Genomic DNA, 18,172 nt, shown 5'->3' with positions numbered 1-18,172 from the left:
TGCCCTCCCCTCGTGTTCGCCTTCTGCACCAATCTGCTTTTTAAAAAATTATTTCTATCTCCGTCCAATGTCCTTCCTTTTTTTGCTCTCTTTTCCTCGTCTTCTTTCCAAACTAAGGATTTTCAGCTCGGGGTAGGAATGGCCAAAGTGTAACTTCAGAGTTTTATTACATGGCCTTTTGCAGCCTGGCATGCAGCATTCAATTTGGAGCGGAGTGTCCTAGCTCTGTTGCATGCCGAGATCTGTTGTCCAGATGAATTAATTCCAGATTATATGTGGGTGTGGACTTCAGCTGGGCAAAATTTGGATACCCTGGTTTAGTCATTATTCTCTGATGAATCTCTTGGTGACAGTCTTTGCCCCTATTGTTCTGAGGTGAGCCCCATGGCAAGAAATGTGAAGGCAAGAAACAAAAGAATATAAAGAAAGGTTACGAAATCAAATTCAGTAAGGCAGGGTTATTGTCCCTCCATTCTGCCTCTTCTGTCCTCCATGTGAGATTGGATTTCGCAGGAAAAAAACACCCGTAGGACAGACAGACCGAGTTTGCAGGGCAGGTTCTGGTGGGGAGCAGGGGGCCGGCAGCCCGTCCCACCGTGTCTCCCTGGACGGCGAGCAGCACGCCGGGACCTACACGGCCCAAATTAAACCGCAGAGAAAGGGAGGAGGATGTTATCATCAATTCTTAACATTTTATTTCTTTACTGGGTTAAACAAGGAGCGGAGAAAACCTCTGCCCCAAAATACAACAGAACTGAAAGCATTACAGGTACAGAGACTATTGAACACAGAGAGTAGTAGGATAATATTTTTAATACAACTGAATTATAGCATGGTTTTGTGTTTTTGTTGGGTTTTTTTGTTTGTTTTCTGTCAAACCATTTTGGAAAATAAATGTAATAGGAACTAGTGCAAAAAAGTTCTAAACATGAAGCACAGTGTATAAAATGGCATAAGAAAACTGTCCCCTCGAGGACACAGTCACTTTCTTATGACAGAGGGGAGAAAGAGAAACAGAAGGGGGGTGGGAACAGAGAGGGAGGGTCCGGGAGGCAGAGGAAGAAAGCTGGAAAGAAAGAGAAACCGGGCAGGGGGATTAGAAAGAATATTTTGACTTCAGCAGTATGGTTGGTTTTGTTGGTTTTTTTCACCCCGCCACCACGTACTGTAAAAGGACCTTTTTTGTTGTAGGTCTGAGCTCTGTAACCACCGACATTTCACGAGCACTTGAGAAGGGTTCGGTCACAAGCAGCCTGGTCACACACACACAGGCAAAGCCATCCCGGTCCCTGCCGAGGTCCCCCCCGCGCCTCGTGCCCGCCGGCGTGCCGGGACCCCCCAGCCCGGCCCTCGCCGGCAGCAGAGGGGCAGAGAGAGACCTCGCCTCGGCTGCCAGAAACGGCATCTCCCGTGCTCCCAACGGAGAAGGGCAAGAGGGCAAGGATGCTTTCTTTGGGGCTCTCTTCGGTGCTCTCCCTTAAAACGGTTCTTGTTGAACCGCGGCGGTTGCTTCTCTTGCTTTGTGGCATCCCCGCCGGACCAGCGCATTGAATTTCTTCCAAATTTAAACTCCCGTGAACGTACGGGAGTATCTCAGGTTTTGAAGGCATCCCGCAACTGTGATGTCTGAATGTACTGAAGGCTAGAAGAAGCTGGATTCATTTTGGTTTGGAAAAGAAAAGAGAGCTTGGTTAGAGGGATGGCTGGGGGCACCCGCCACCGGCCGAGGACCTAGGGAAGAAGAGATGCTTCCTCCCAGGCATCTCAGCAGCGAATTCCCACGGGGAACGTGCCCCTGCGGTTCCCAAGGTGTGTTATCCAGGACTGAAACCATCCCGGTAAGAAAGGCAGCTCTCCAGTTTGCTTTCACCACGGAGCCGCTCAGCCTACTGCCCCCAAGAAACTGGCTGGATGCTATTTTAAGTAGAGCTGGTTGGAATTCCTTACAAATTGCTATTCTCTCCGAATCCACTGCCACCAGTTCCAACTGTGCGAGCAGAAAAAGTGTGATTGATTTTTTTCATTTTATTTTTTGAAAATGAAAGGTTTTGTGGGAAAGAGCTGTTCTTGATACATTTCTCAATTTGAAAAAAATTGGTCATAATTATCAATATGGCTTGTTTTGACAAGTTTCAAAATAAAAAAAAATAACTGTCTGGCTTGAAATGTCTTTTTGTTTCGCAACTCAAGCACGTACAGTTCCCAAATACGTTTAAAAATGGTAAAACCAACCCCAAATTTCATAAGCCAAACCTAATTTTTTTTTTGAGTTTCAGTTTACAACAAGCAAAGTTGTCGACTTCCCGGGCCGAAAAAGAATCATCATAAAATGCTAACGAGACTGGAAACCACTCCTGACCTTGTTTCGAACAAAAGTACTAGATACGCAGCGTATGAAAGGAAGCTGGAGGAATGGCGTTTAGTAACTCAGCCCATCTGCCCGTGAACACCCAGTCCTGCGAGCGAGGGCTGAGAGCTTTGATAAAATCCCCAACAACTTTTAAAAGGAATTATTTAATTTTATTTACGATCCTTATTTGAAAATGATTTATCCTTCGCGTACGACCACAGCCTTTCCTTTGCTCCCTTCATCCCAGAAGGGCAGAACTGAAGATCCCTTTGGAAACTGCTGATGCCGGTGACCTCCCTCGCAGGGTCTCAGTGCAGCTGTGCACGACCCGGGATGGAGGAAAACCTCCTCCTTCCCCTACGCCCAGCGGGATGAGCATCCACCAGCCTACGTCCCGGGAGGAGGTAGCTGCACGTCCTGCAGGGACCACGCTGCGGAAGGCCTCATGTGGGACCCCCCCCCCGCCAAGGACCAGCCCGCGTTTTTGGGAGCCCCATTTTGGGGAGGATGCTCTTCTCCGCTCAGCCGTGAGGAGCGTGGTTGGTGCTGGCTTCGTTGTTTGAGATGGAGCCTGGGGCTGCAGGAATGGTGTAAACCGCTGGGATTTTTCAGGAGTCAGGTGCTGGCTCTTGGCTGGCACTCAGAGGGCAAGCAGAGCAGGCTTATTCCTATCCACCTCCCTGCAGTGATGTGCAGGACTGGAAGCAATCACCCAAAGAGCCACATGGACCAAGAACACCCCAAAAGAGCTGCTGAAAACCTTCACTCCTGAAAGAAACCTAAAGGATGCTTGGACCTGTGCAGCCCCCCCAGAGCCGCCGTGATCCAGGAGCTCCAAAGAGGCTCCTCCTGGGGCGAGAAGGGGCCATCACGGGGTTTCGTCACCCCGCTGGGATGCCCAAGAGCTGACTTTTTGTTTGATGGGCTAAAGTAGATCGTTATTAACGTCATGCCTAAACATTAGCCACTGCCCTTCCTAACTTTCCAAGTATAATTTAAGAGAGATTTATAGCCCCATGGATGGGAAGCCACAGGGCAGCTCAAAAAGTCCATAAACAAAATTGTCTGCCACATCACATAGATTTTAATAGGGATTTTCGCAGAATCCAACTATGTTTGTCTCTACCAATGTCTATAGGCATTCCTTTCCAGGGTGGTAGCGAGGTATCATGTTATAATTTATCACAAGCCGCTGCATGACTTTTTGAGGGCAGAGCCTTCAATCCCAAGGCTGAGCACAAGGCAGTGCCCCCTCGCTGCAGGACGGGGGGGACCCTGTCCCACCGGCAGCGCAAACGGCCCCGCTCCGTGCTGTAACTCACCCACCTCCCCGGCAAACGCGGCGCGGGGAGACCTCGCCGGCCAGAAGGGACCCACAGAGCTCGGCAATGGGAAGCTCCGTCGCATCGCCGAGGAGGATCCTGCCCTGGGAGCAGCAGATATCAGGGATTTTCTTTTTTCTTTTTTTAAACGCGGGCAGAGGAACCCTCTCCCAGCATCGCCTGCAGTCCTGAGTGGCAGTGAATGAACTGCCCTGACATCTCCTATTGAAGCAAAGCAAAATGTGTTGAACAAAAACCATTTCAAGATGTTTTCTGAGTGTTGCCAAGTTACTCAACATGTTCTGCTTTAGTTGTCAGATGCTTTCAAAGCGATTTCCCTAACTCAGAGCACGAATGGTGAGGGCTCTCCCTGGGAATCTTTTGCCTGGGGCTACCATGGATCTGTATTTTCATAAGAAAAAGGCTCAACTAATGATTAATCTTCACCAGAGGAAGCAGGGCCTTTCTTTGGGATTTTTCTTCAGTTATTTTTAATTAATTTGTACAACTGGCAGTTACATTAAAGTGCAAAACCCAGGACTAACGCTCCAGCCGGGCAGGACCCAGCTACCTTTCCTCCTGCAGCCCTGTCTGCTCTGCCCGCACCCGCTCCTGCATCCAGATCCCCCCCGGGACAGCATCACCCCTCGGCTCCCCCAGGCAGAGAAAGCCTCTTGCCAAGGAGGGCAGGGAGGAATCACTGCTTTCCGATGGGCATTTTTCTCCGAGCAGAGAGAAGTTTATCCACTGAAGGAAAGGTTGAGGTTTACATATTAATACCAATGCGTGGCGCCTTCTTTGGGGGGAAGAAAATAAGATCATTGAATTGAAAAGGAGAAAGCACCTTGGTTTGAAATTCCTGGCAGGATAAATCCTGGTGTTTTCCAAGGTCCCAGGAGGCTGCAGGAGCGCAGCTCTGCCAAGGGCTCCTGGTCCCAGGCCTGCGTTGGGCACAGGAGGGGCTCGGGCTGAAGCCTACCTGCACGCACAGGGCAGAGAAACCATTTCTCTCCTTATCCCAGGCACATTCACTCCACATTTTAATAAAAATAATGTCAGTGGTATTAACGGAGACATGTTAACGTCTCCTTTCTGGACTTTTCTTTTATATAGCAAAGAGAAAGCTAATATGGATGGAGGATTATTAAGGTTGTAATGTCAGACCAAAGAGAAGGTTTTTATCCGACAGCCTTATAATGATGGACTGCGACATACACCGCTTCCAGCTGCTCCGTCCTGTTCTGTGAACAGCCTAGTCTGGATTCATTTAACGAGATTGGCAAAGTGTTGAATACAGCATATGGTGCCCTAAAACCACAGAACTTATTGACAGCAGCCCAGACTCGCTAAATAAAAGAACTCCTTCCAAAAGCCTTGGTCTGTGAAGACTCAGCACTTTCCTTCCAGTCACACTAGGTAAAATCCCAGCCCTGCGCCTGCCAGCGCGGCTCCGCACCCCGCGCGCTCCCCCTGCCCGCGGACCCGGCAGCATCCCTGCCGACCCGGCACGTTATCCTCACGTGAACACCTCCCGGGAAGCCGCAGCTTGGAAAACGTGCGGATCTCCTCCGGCTACAGCCTAACTGCCTCCTCGCTCCCCGGCTGACGAGGCTGACGCAACGACACCTCCTCAGTAATCACGCTAAAGACCCCATTTTTGAAATGGCTCAGCTTTCAGATTCTTTGGGATGGAGCGTGGGCTCCCCGCCTCCCGAGATGAAGCTCATCAGCTGGTGTTATGGAAGGTGACGACATTTGTCACAGCTCCCAGGTTATTCCAGCAAAACCCTGCCAGCCTCCCCTAGTCCCTGAAGATAACTTGGGCTAATCTGACCTCGCTCCCGCAGCTCCGTGGCAATCGCCCGTCACAAAACCTCCGCGCTCGGAGCCACCACAACCCGCCCCAGCCTGGACTGATGCCAACGCGCTGGTCCATCACTCCGCTCGCCGGCGGTGCAGAACAGCTTCCAGGCAAGCAGAAGGGCACGAACCCCTCAAGAACGGTCTTTGCACGGGGTTTACACACGCACACGGGGTGCAGAAGAGCGAGCCGGTAACACCACGTCGCCTGCGAGCGTGCGGGCTCGGGCGCTGCTCAGCGTCACACCAGCAGACAATGAATAGGGCCAGTGACTCAGGGCCACTTGCTGACGCACCACACTGGGCTATTCTTCTCTCTCTAGATGAGTCGTTCGAAGATTGGATGCAGCCTATCTCTGAGAGAGGCGCCTGGAATTAGCTTAACTCTTGGCAGTACATGAAAAATCTAATTTCCTTAAGAGTGAACCGGATCCGGCTGTCTCGAGGCAGGCACAGGACTGTGCTCCCTCCCTCGGTCTGGCTGTATGCTTTTGCTAGTCATCAAAGCAGCTACACGACTCACGTCTTAGCAGCAGAGCAAACGGAGGACTCAGATCCCTGTTTGCTGAACTGTTGCATGTCCCAAGTTCTCAGATTGGTGTGAACTAGACTGAAAATAGACAGATGCTGTGAGGAATAGTCAAACGAGAATCGTCCTACCTTTTCTGGGTAGCAACAGCAAGGAAATCTGCTCGGGAAACACTCTCTGCATCTTCTGTGACCACCACCTCTCCCAGCCCGATAACCAAGGGACAGCGGGTTCACAGGCTTTTTTATCTGCGGGACTTTGGTAACAGGCAACTGATAATGTGTAAACATTACCCCAAAGCTCTGAGATTCAAGTCAAAGCAGAAATCAAACATTCAGCTGCTTCTCAGAGCCTCTTTGGTCTGGAAATGGGCTGGAAACGTCAGGAAACCTGTCCTTCCCATGAGATGCCCGGTACTTCCTTCTTCCAGCCGGGTAGGAAGTAGCTTTGCTCATGGGGCTCTGCTTGGTTTTGCTTCACCTCAACAGACCAGAAACCACAAAGCTCTTACAGTCCTCAACTCCGTGACTTCTTGGACCCTCGCAGGGACCTGGGATCGGTTTGAGATGCAGCAGGACATTCCTCCTGCTCCAGCAGCGATCCACCCTGGGCTCTGCTGTCGGCTCCCCGTCAAGAGGCAGCCTAGAAACAGACGGACCGTCACACGTCCTCTGTAGGCAACGAGCAAGTTCACATCCGAATCGTGACCGGGACATTTTGCAGCTGACTAGTGCTAAAACGCACCCTCCTCCTTCCCCTCGCCCACAGCCAGAATAAACTTTCTCGTCTCTGGTGCCTGGCCCGGCGGCGCAGCGCCGTCCCCCGTGCACCACCTCACAGTATTCATGCTGGGAACAGTTCCCGGTGGGTGGGTGGAGAACTTGGGAGTTTCCTAGGAAAGCAGGATCTGATGTCTGTTTGGGGCTGAATCCCTGGATATGCTGAGCTCAGGTTAAAAAAAAAACCAAAAAAAAACCACTAAGTGAGCCAAATGAGGCTGCACCAGCCAGCACCTTGCCCGGCTGAGTCCAGCTGCCCCAGCTGGGCTCCTAGAAATTTTCTTATCTGGGGGGCATCTGTGGATAGAAAGTATTCATAAAAACTCTCTTCCCCAGCTGGGCTTTATTAGCGCCTCTTCTTTGTGTGGGAGACTCTCCCTACAAGCCAGATTTCTCCAGCCCTTTTTGCCCAGTCCTTCTGCCATCCAGTCGATGATTTGTAGCTGGGAAGCATGGAAGGATGCCTTCTGATGCCCCGCATCCAACTGTTAACGACGCGCGATTCCCCTCCCTCTCTTAGCCTGTGCACTGCTGGAGTCACATCTCCCTAACTCCTCTCGGACACCAGCCACTCCGGTCAGGAAAGAAAGCAAAAAAGGTTAAACCAAATCATGGGGACACTTGGCAAAGTGGGACGTGGGAATGCTGGGGACGTCCCTCCTGCTCCATGCCTCCCCCCTCCCTCTCCACCTCCTTGCACAGAGGAGCAGGAGAGGCAAGGCTGGAGGAGCAGGTCGGGGACGTAACGAGACGAACCCCGAGTAGTACCACAGTGTAGCATAAAAGCGTCCCACTCCTGTCCCCCAAATCCCACCAGCGAGGGGAATGCCGCGCTGAGGACGCTGCACCCCGCGAGGATGGCTCTGCCTTGAGTCGGTGGGTTTGTCCCCTGGGACAGGAGGAGCGGGGGGGCAAGGCTGTGCCAAGAGGGGCTGCCTCCCTGCCCGCCTGGCCCTTCGGGATTTACAGACCGAGGAGGAAAAGAAATGGGTGCTGGGCCGACCGTCAAACCCTTGGCATGTCGCTGGCAGGTAAGGTGCGGGCGCCCAAGGCACTCGCGGCAGGCGGCCGGGAGATGCGCGGCAGTCCCACGGGGACACCTCTTCCCAAGGGACCCCCCTCCCCTCCGCTCCCCCCGTGCCGTACCTTCCCGCGCCGGCGCCTCGGCGAGGCCGGGCACGCCACGCTGCCCGGCTGCTACTGACCGAACCCTTCTCAAAGCCGAGTCCCGCAGCCCTGTGCGCATTAGAGACTCTTCATCACGGGGATGCCCCGCGGCGAGCAGCTCTTGGGGGTATGTGCGGGGGTGTGTGTGTGTGCGTCACCCCCAATCCCGTGCCTCCCATTGGAGGAATAGCATGTGCCCCCCTTAGTGGAAAAAGATCTGGCGTTCTTCTTGGAGGTCGGCTTTCCCCTCCGTGTCACTCGTCCCGTGCCACGCTCTCCTCCAGGGCGGGCAGGGCCTCCAGGCTAAGCCCTCCGCCGGCCGCCCCGCCGCCGCCGTGCACGCTCGAGAAGGACACCATGGTGTGGAGAAGCATCAGGACCAGCACGCACAGTCTGATCCTGCTGCTGCCGAGGCGAGACCCTGCGGAGACCGGCAGCAAGGATGGGGAGTGGGGCTGGTGGTACTGGTGGTGGTGGTGGTGGTGGTGGTAGAGGTGGTAGTGGTTCTGCCGCTGGTGATGGAGGTGGGGGTCGTGGCGGTGGAAATGGAGTGACTCTGACGCGGTGGATTCGGGGGATGTGTTGCCGTTGCTGTCTGGGGGGTGGTCGCAGGAGTCCCATTGCACCTCGCAGCACTTGGCCTCCTCGTCGGGCAGCTGGTTCTCCAGCAGCCCTGCGGGAAGGAAGCGGAGGAAGAGGAGGGGGTCAGCGGGAGACTGCGGACGGGGCTGCGGAGGGAGCGAGCCCCGGTGCCTGCCAGCCGCGCACCGCGGGACGGGCAGAACCTGAGAACCGGGACACCCAGAGACCCCCCGGGACCGGCCCTCGACGGGGCTGCGAGCCTGCAGACCGGCAAGCAGAGACCACCGCCTCAGGGTGCGTTCGGGACTCCCCGAACGCCGCTTGTAGCAGTCAAACATCCCGGCCCTGCTTCAATCCCGTCACCTTCAGCCCCTTACATGCTTGCTTTAGCTTTCAATTAGAGGTAGGGCTGTCACGTCCTGCGCTAAGCTGTCGGGCTGTTGCTGTGTCTCCGTTAACCGCTCACGCCTCACCCCCAGACGGCCACGTTTCGGCAGTCAGGCAGTGCTTCCACGCTGTACCTCCTCCCCCTCCGCCCCCAAAAAGCCTTCAAAATCTGGTGCGTGGCTTGCAAAAGTGCGACGGGGCTCATCAGCACCCACCCCTGCCCTGTCCCCTCGTGCCCCCCGGGGCGTGCGGGAGCCCGGCCCCGCTCCCCGGACCTCCTTACCCGTACAGATGAAGCCAGGCAAACCTCCATAGATCAGCTCGTCATTGTCCGGTAACACAAACGGGCACCTGGTCTGCACCTCCAGGCAGTATTGCTTGCATGGGATCCGGTGTCGGCACTGTTGTTGGGTCACGTTGAAATACTCGGAGCACAGCCAGGCCTTGTAGACAGCCTAGGGGAAGCCACCGAGAGGGACATGTCACCTCCCCAAACACCGGGGTAGCCGAAGCATCGCAGAGACACGGGGTAAAAAGGGGAAGGGAGAACTCCTCTCGGCTCACGTGAGAAATCGGGGTCGCTTACTGAACTCACCGATCAATTAGAATAAACCGCTGAAGCGTTGGGACTGTGGACCTCATCTAACAAACTAAATCCACCAAAAAAAGAAAGCGAATTAACCACACGGACTAACGTCCCCTACAGACAGGCACTGCGACAGACTGCCATGACTCTGCCAAGACGGGTGGCCCGAGAGCTCGGTCCATCACGTGAAAAATTCAAGCGCTGCTTATCCCCTGTCCCAGAGCATCTTCCTCCTGCCAGAGACACCCCGCCAATCCCCCGCGGCAGGGTAGGGATTTATGCCTCCTCTGAAGCACTTTGGTCCCCATTGGCTCTGAACACGGGACAGCAAAACAGACCGCGGGCTGATCCTTTACTGGAAATTTTCAAAGGTCTCTGCCTGCTGGAAAAGCTGCCAGCCAGAAGCAGGCAGGCACCGCCGGGATGCGGTACCCGCGGCCACTGCAGCCTCAGGCTTGTCCCTCTCTGCCACCAAGTAACACCTTCCTCACCTTCCCCACTCATCTACCTGGTTCTGGGGGAGATTCCCATCTGGCACTTTTCGCTGTGCTGTGTGTTTTGGCTCAAATGGGCAGACCTTGCAGGGGAACACGTTCATTTTACAGGCATATTTTGACACTCAAACGAATGTACCAAAGAGCGGTACAGATGCCCCCATGCGCTCTGCTCGCCTCTCCGCTGGTTAGAGCTGTACTTGCCAACATTTCCAGAAGCAAAAGCAACCTGGGGGTTCACCTGCGACTGCATGGCTGTGCCACAACCCCTGCCTCTCCAGTCTGCCTGGTTCCCAGTTCCCGATCCCCCTCCCTCGGGTCCTCCACCACTGCCACAGCCACTCACGAGCAGGGGAGAGAAAGCAGCTTTCATCTGCAGCTGACCGAGATGACCTTCCTCAGCAAAACCCAGCTCTTCCCTTCCACCCTCTGTGCGTTCGTGCCCATCGCAGCTGGCTGGGCACAGCCCAGATGGTTTCGGTTAAGACCGTATCTCCTGCATCCCCCCTTATCTCCCAAAGCATCAGGCACCGGTGGAAATTGTTTGTCTTCGCTTGCTGTAAAAGGGAGGGAGATCTCTCATTTCTCGTGGTAAGCAGTCATTCCTCAGGCTGCAAGAAACCCATGACACCGCTGGGAAGAGCAGCACCCTCTGTGGCACTTCCAGCTCATCTATGAATATATCTAGGCACTAGCAATAGAGTTAAGGTCATGTTAATGACCACATCCAACTTCCTTTGAAACCAACTAGAAAGGACTCCCCGTGATTCAAAGGGAATGAATTTCCCTCCTCGGCGTGCTTGGAGAAAAACCCGTGCTCCTCCTTCCAGCTGCATTTTTATTTTCTGGAGGCTTTAAAAACATCACTTCTTTGTTTCCCCATGTTTCCATAGATCCTTATCATCATTTGTTTGGACCATGGTAGTGTCTCAGGATTAAAGCTGGTTGGGAAATTCTTGGCTAGTTATTTTAGTTTCTTTTTTTTTTTTTTTTTTCCTGGAAAATGCCAAATCATGAAAACCAGAATTTTCATGGAAGCATGTTAGTTTTGGTGAAACTTTCATCACAAGAAGTTTAATCGGGACCAGGACACAACATATGGAGCAAGCCTTTCAGAGCAGTCAATAGCCCTGTGGTCAGGGCTTTCAGCTGAGATGTGGGAAATTCAGCTGCGGTCCTGCTTTTTCTCCCTAGCCTGTTGGATGTTAATTACTTAGACAAAGTGGAACGGCTCCAGAGAAGGGACTGACTCTGCAAGCAGACTGTGAGGACACAACCGGGAGGGAGAGCTTCGAGGTCTGGATCGGCATCTGTCCTAGCTGATTCCCCCAGGACCGAGGAGGAGGAGGAGGAGGGGAGACAGGCCAGCACGGCCCATGCTCCAGGGATGCCCCAGCCCCAGCTGCAGTCCATGTCCTCCCCACCAGCCTCTGCTCCCGAGGGGACAGTGGGGCAGTGAGGAGGACACAGAAGGACCCCTCAGGAGGGTGGCACACGACACCCCGCAAGCGCGATGAGCTTTTCTCCTTTGGGAAAGCATCCACGGGACCTCAATGGGACGTAAAGGAAGGTTAGACGTCTCAGCGGACACCGATGCCTTACGATAGATGGGACGGAGAACCAGAAGGTGTAAAACGGGCTTCAAACCATCCACTGACTGTCCAGGACTTAGCCAGATGGGACACATCTTTACTTCAGGCCGAGGACTCAGCAAGTCCCTACCTCGACACGATGCTGTTGTTTACACACGACTACAGACATGCACGTAATCTGGAGCAAACTGGAGAGGTCCCTGCCTCAGAGAGCTTGCAGCTGCAAAGACATGCTATGGGACAGCCCGAAACGTGGGGATGCCTCCGGGAGGGATGTACCGAGGATGGCAGACAGCAGCCCCAGGAGAGCGGGCAGCCGCCCTGCAGGCAGGGGCACCGGCTCCCCGGGCTGAAGGTGATGCCTTCCCCTTCTCCCTGTTAGAGGGCACAAGCATCCCACCGCAGCCCCGACGGGCCGGGCAGGCAGCGGGCAGGCATGTGGACCTGCCCCCAGCAAGCACTCCTGTCGAAATCGCTATGAAACATGTTTTCCAAAGAGTTTCTAGGTCTATTGGAGATTTAAGGTATTCAGGAAGGGGTGAATTTCCTTAATTTCAATCTTCTAAAAATTGGTTATTATTTTAATTATGATTAATTATCTGTGTTAGTTATTTGGGCTGCCTTTATTGGCAATAGAGGGCAGCCTGAGAACAACGCAACCCTCCGAAGCACCCCGACCACCCAACAGCGAGGAGGCTGGAGGTGCTGCTCTCTTTCCCTGTTGGCTGGAGAGGATTTCTGACAGCTAGCATCGACTAGCTGCTTGAATTTTAAATGGCTGAAGTTGGGTGGGATGAATTCTCCCCAAAGTCATAAAGTTTTCGGGATTAAAAACTGGATGCATTAACTACACCACAAACAGCCTGCAAATTTAAACAAGAATTAAGATACGTACCAGAAAAAGATAACTTGCCACTCCCTTTTTGTGAGTAATCATTTGGGCTTTTTCTATGCAACAAGTCTACCAGTCACATAGCACCAAACAGTGCCCTGCCACTTCAGTCTCTCTCTTGCACACGCTCTTCAGTGCTCCACGGTAATGAACAATAAATAGCAAATAGGTGAAGTGCAGCATTTATATACAGCTCGCAGTGCCGTATTTGCTCACAAAAATTCTGTTGCAAGTGCCAAAGTGACAGCATACGCAACAGCAGACCCCAGCATCCATCCACAAACGGGTCAGGAATGGGAAGGGGATCAACTCTGCAACGTGATCCACAACCAAGGTGCTGCCCGGGGCCGGCGGTGGGTGCTCGCCTCCCCGGGGCGAGCAGCGGCGCGAGGATGCTGCTCCACGCTTCCCCGGTGCCAAGGGGACACAGAAGTGCTGCACGTGGACCCTCACAAGCGACGGCTGCAGGATAACTGCTCCCTAAGGACAAGGTCACCCTTGTCAGCCCCGGAGGACCCCCCGAAGCCCGGCGCAGCCTGCACGGACCCAGACGGGTGCCACCGGTGTGCCCGGCCCCACCTGCCAGCCTGGAGGGTGCAGGTGGAAGGACCACGTGGGACACACCGAATCCATCCCTCCCGCTCACCCTGTTTTCCAGGCCCTCATCCGACTTAGCGTTAAACGTCTCCATCAATGGGACTTCCTCGTGTTTCCGGAGGAGGTTGTTTCACTGCTGAAAGCACTCGTCTCGCTGCCTACAACTTTTCCTTCATACTTGACCTACATTTTTCCATCCAAAAGTTCATTCCCTTCAATCATTCCATAAACCATCCCTCTCCCTCCTCTCTGTTTACACATTTCTAATATTTGCAGATGTATCACGCTCCCCATTTAGTCATAACTTAGGCAAGCTTGACTGATTTACTCTCTCACATTTCCTGCGAGTCTCCCTCCCAGCCCTTTAATCATCTCTGACTCTCCCCCGCGCTGCTTCCCAGGTCCTGGCTGCATTCACGGCTCCCACCTGGGGACACGTGCAGCCCGGAGAGGAGGGATGCTACACCGCGTCCCGTGGCAGAGGACCGTGGCTGTCACCTGCACTGTCCCAGCCCCGGCGTTGGGCTGCGGCAGACTCCTGAGAGCTTGGTAGGAAGGAGCTCGGGCTCATCCCGCTCTCCTGAGGAAACACAGCTTGCAGATGCAGACTCTGCATGGATCTGTACGCTCTCCCCCTAAAATGTTTCTGTTGACTCCTATCAGGGAAGTTTGGCAGAGGGTTGGGGTCTCAGACAACAACATTCCCGTGAATTTAATGAAAATCCTGAGTGAAAGGCTGCAAAGAGCTGGTGATACCTCAGCCACCGGAGAAGGCAGAAGAGGTGCTCTCACCCAGAAACTGCGACCAGGCACCAGGACTTCCCGGGTGCCTTCCCTTTTCCCTTCCCTTTCCAGGGCACCCACTTGCCCAGAGGGAAGCGCTGGAGCCGTGCGGCTACCCCGGTCCCAGCCAGCCCTCGCCTTGCCGGGCTGTGGGCCCTCCAGGTGTTGCAGCAGGCATTCCTGCAGCTGTGCATGATGGAAACTGCCCACGTCTGTTCAAAAATAAGGACACCAAAGACCTGCTGGTGGTCCTGGGCCAGCAGCTGCCCTGCTCCACCGGCATGAGGCTGAGATGTGGGCAGATCTCTGGGAGACACCAGTCATCCTCCCGTCACACATCTGCAAAAATCAGTGTTACAGGCAAGGAGCAAACTCTCCGGGATGCTCAAGCAGCAGCCTTATGGCTTTGGTTTTTCAACAGCTTTCAGTATGTCTGAGCTTACCCCATACAACCTGCTTTCTCTTGCTGTTACAAAGGACGTGTGAGAATTTAGGACAGGAAGAAATTTATTCTCTGCTTAAATCAATGGGGAAAGCTCACTGTTTTCCATCCTTGCCCTTTATGGTTTCTTCAGGAAGTGAGTTTGGTTGCAATCAGCGTTTCTTCCATTCTGTTTTTGCTTTTGGCTGATCTCCAGCCTGGCCAAGTAAATGTAAGTGACCTGAACTCCAAAAAGCTCTATTTCGGTGCCCTCTTCCTGCATTTTTAGCTCAGAGGACTGGCTAGATGACTCCAAGAAAGCACAAGGAGTTTTGCTGCCTAGGAAAGGGGCCAACTTCAGACACCCAATTTATATGTGAGGAGGAGGACAGGCTATCTATCTGCATCTGAATTTTGCAGGTGTGCCGAAATACCCCATCATAAAAGACATTAAAAAGAAACAAAATGAACTGGATTTCCAATAGCTATCTAATTAAGCTACCTGCCTGCTCACACTTCCACCGATATCTGAAAGCAGCAGTCAGAGGGATGGCCTTTTCGCAGGCACTTCTGTGCCAAATTGAGTTCCTTGCTGCCTGCACTTCTCCTGCTGCCTGCGCTTCTCCCGCTGCCTCCTGTCAGTACCAGGGTATCATCCCCCATCAAACAGCTTTTCCAGAGCCTTTCTGCGCTCTTAGTATTTCTGCACAAAATAACGTACTCATTTTTTTAAATTAATTTGGCCATTTCAACACCAATCTAGTTGCTACCAGTATTTTGTCAACACTGGCATTGACTGTCAAACCACTCCAGCTAAATTTTGGGAGAACCAAGGGGCAGGGATGGGATGCAGCACCTTTGCAGAGGACGCAGTGTTCGGGATAGTCTGGATGCCTGCTGAGACCACCAGCTGTAAATAACCCAACGAGCCGCTGTTTTCCCATCAGAGCAGAAATCAACACGGTGCTACCGGCCGATCCTCCCACCGAGGGGACGCTCGAGGAGAGCGGAGCCCTGACCAGCAGTAATAAGCGGTTACACCAGGTGCAGGCAAATTGGATGCTTTGAGAAACCAAGCGCGCGTTTATAGCTTGGCAAAGCTGCCCGGGGCTGTATTTAATTGCAATAATACTGGGCTCTGCTGACTAATGTGAGGAAGTGCTGGGGTCAGCTCTGGAAGGAGACCCAGGAGCGTGCTCGGGCCGGTGGCTGGGGGTTCGCACTGGAAGCTGCTGGGCTCTGCCATCACGACTTTTCCTCCTCCTCCTCCTCCTCCTCCTCCTCTTTGCTGCTGCTGAGGCCACGAGTGCCCGACCCGGCTGCAGCTGCGTGGGGCTGGCAAGGTGCACGAGCATCCCGCAAGCCCCCACCGGGCTCGCTGCTCCCTCGGACCCGACCCCCAGCAGTGCCAGGGAACCTGCCCAAAACCCTTCTCCCAAAACCGTCCCGTTCACCTGCACCAGCCAGGACCTCGCTCACGTCTTGCTCATCAGGACACCGTGTGCTCCCAGCCATCAGCTTCCAGGTGGGCCGAGAGGAGAAACCCCTGCCAGACCCTCCCTCCCCAGCCGAGAGCTGCCCCCTCCTCTCCCAGAGCGGTTCCCGGGACTCACATTTCCATCATGGCCCGAGATGAGCATCTGGAGCGGCTGCGCCTCATTAATCTTGGACACCGGGAAATGAGTACTGCTAATGAGCCGCTCGGGCACCTCTCCAAGCTCTGGCACATCAGGATGCGGCGCGGGAAGCAGGACGTGCAGGGGGGGAATGAAGAGCCCCCTTGGATGGCAGAGGATTAAGGGAATGCTAACGTCCACGGCTGGCCAGGAGGAGTCACAAACACAAGCTCCAATGTCCAATTACCATTGTATTCAATTACTGCCGCCTGCAATTCTGACATTAACAATGTTGAGGTTTTTAAACAGCTTTTTTTTTTTTTTTTTAAATTAGCCTTGCTATAGGCTGTTCTAACATCATATCTGTAACAGCTGTTTTTTTGGTAACTTCTTTGATAGTTCTGGAGCTGTGTTATCCCTGCCTTGCCACATTCACATGCTCTACTTTGGAGCGGGGGCGGAGGGCAGGAAAACACAACCCAACCTCAAAACCCAACAACTGTGTGCGATTTTTTCTTTTTTGTATTGTTTTTACTTTTTTTTTTTTTTTTTTTTACATATAAAGTTGACTTATGCCTGGCGATGACAGCGCTGGAGCCGTGGATCCTCCGTTTCACAACCGGGGGAGGCAAGACCGGGGCGCCGCTGCCCATTGTACCCCGGCACTGTAGGGCATGGAGGGGAGTCAGCGTCTGCGGCTCCCGGCATCGTGACAGAGGCTGCCAGCAGGAACGGCGTGGGATGGGGACGAGCGCTCGGTGGGAACGGGGCCGGCCACACGCAGGCTGTGGGGTGCTGGGAACGGCACCGGTGCAAACGCCGGCTGCTTGCCAGAGCCGGTGTTCCTCAAACATCGCTGGAAACGCTGTGCCGTTGGACCGGTGTCCCGCCGGCTGCCGACCAGGGCCAGCTGGCACGTGCCCGTGCCGGGCTCTCCGCTGCCCTGCAGCCCACCCATCTCCAGGGTTTGTTTTCCCATTAGTTTTCCCCCAGCCATCCCGTGCCGGGGCAGAATGGGCATGGGGGGGGGGCTGAGCCAGGTCCGGCACTGACCAGGCACATCCTCAGGGAGGGTCCTGGGCAGGGGAACCCCCCCTGTGCTCCCCAGCCACGGCTTCCCACCCATGTCCCGTGACCAGACCCATGTCTCTTGACCTCATTGATGAAGTCACTCCCAAATTATGCGGAAGCAATGTAAGTCAGAGCTACTCCCTCACAACGCCTTAGTGGCTTCATGAAGCAGCTCATCGTTTTTAGCATTTTAGTTTTAATTCCCAGTTCTTGGACTAAAGAGATTATCTGAATGCCCCTTCTTTTATAGGGGAACAGAAAAAAAGCCCTCCCAAAATAACCCCCCCTCCAAGCTACTCAAAACAACTCGAGACACACACAACTCCCTAAGCACTCGTCTTTCAAAACTAAGAGAAAACAGCTTTAAAGCATGACCTCCATGCACCTTATGCACTCCAAAGCCCAATAACAATCCTACCGCACTGAAGTTCATGATGTCGGGTAGCTCGACACACACCTTGGGAACACCTGGAGCGGGTAAAGGACAGGAGAACAAGCATCTCAACCTGCCTCTCCAAACACACGCACACCTTCAACGCCCATGGGTGTGCTGGGCCAGTGGCAGCACCCAGCCCAGGGGATGCTATCAGGGGATGACCACCACGTTTACAGGCTCATTTCTTTGCTAATCTGCTCATTGCAACCGAGGGCTGCTGTGTGCAGAGCCCAGGGAAAAGCCTCGTCTCATCCCAGCAGATGCAACTCTCACCTTGGAACAAACCCAGGAGGAATAGCCCGTAATTGCGGTTTGTACCAAAATGGGAAGCATCCCTTGGAATAGCGGTGCTCGCGGTCTCGCTTCAGACACCGGACAGCCCTCGGCAGCACTGCGGCCGGGACTGCGCTTAGGAGACACGGCACTTGCCATCCCAGCGCAGCTGTGTGGCTGCATCTATCTATTACACAGCAAGCAAGAAAAAAAAAAAAAATACTAATTCATGTCACAGCTGGACGAATGGAAAGGCAGTGACCACTGCCAAGCCCCCTCGCTTTCCACGGCTGGTACCTACGGTACCCCGTTTCCCCGCATGCTCCAGCAAAACACCCTGTACAGATTCTCGGCGCGGTGCAGGGTCACAGCACCCAGTGCAGGAGCCGGCACTGCAGCCACAGCGACGCGGGGTGCCGGGGCAGAGGTGCGGGA

The 18,172-nt window shown here is 53.9% G+C and overlaps 1 protein-coding gene across 1 annotated transcript in view; it reads right to left on the bottom strand.

Annotated features, from left to right (window-relative positions):
* Positions 1–672: 672 nt before the first annotated feature.
* NALF2 (NALCN channel auxiliary factor 2) overlaps positions 673–18,172 on the bottom strand; it is a 32,284-nt gene continuing 14,784 nt past the window's right edge. Inside the window, exons 2-4 of the mRNA XM_029997016.1 lie at positions 9,260–9,431; positions 7,987–8,680; positions 673–1,652 (exon numbers count right to left, since the gene is read on the bottom strand). Coding sequence (XP_029852876.1) covers positions 8,262–8,680; positions 9,260–9,431 — 591 coding nt within the window. The 3' untranslated portion in view covers positions 673–1,652; positions 7,987–8,261. The remainder of the gene's footprint in view (positions 1,653–7,986; positions 8,681–9,259; positions 9,432–18,172) is intronic.

This window comes from Aquila chrysaetos, chromosome 21, assembly GCF_900496995.4.
Source record: "Aquila chrysaetos chrysaetos chromosome 21, bAquChr1.4, whole genome shotgun sequence".
NCBI classification, from domain to species: Eukaryota; Metazoa; Chordata; class Aves; order Accipitriformes; family Accipitridae; genus Aquila; species Aquila chrysaetos.
The sequence above is the reverse complement of the archived record's forward strand: the minus strand, read 5'-3'. Positions and strand labels throughout refer to the sequence as shown.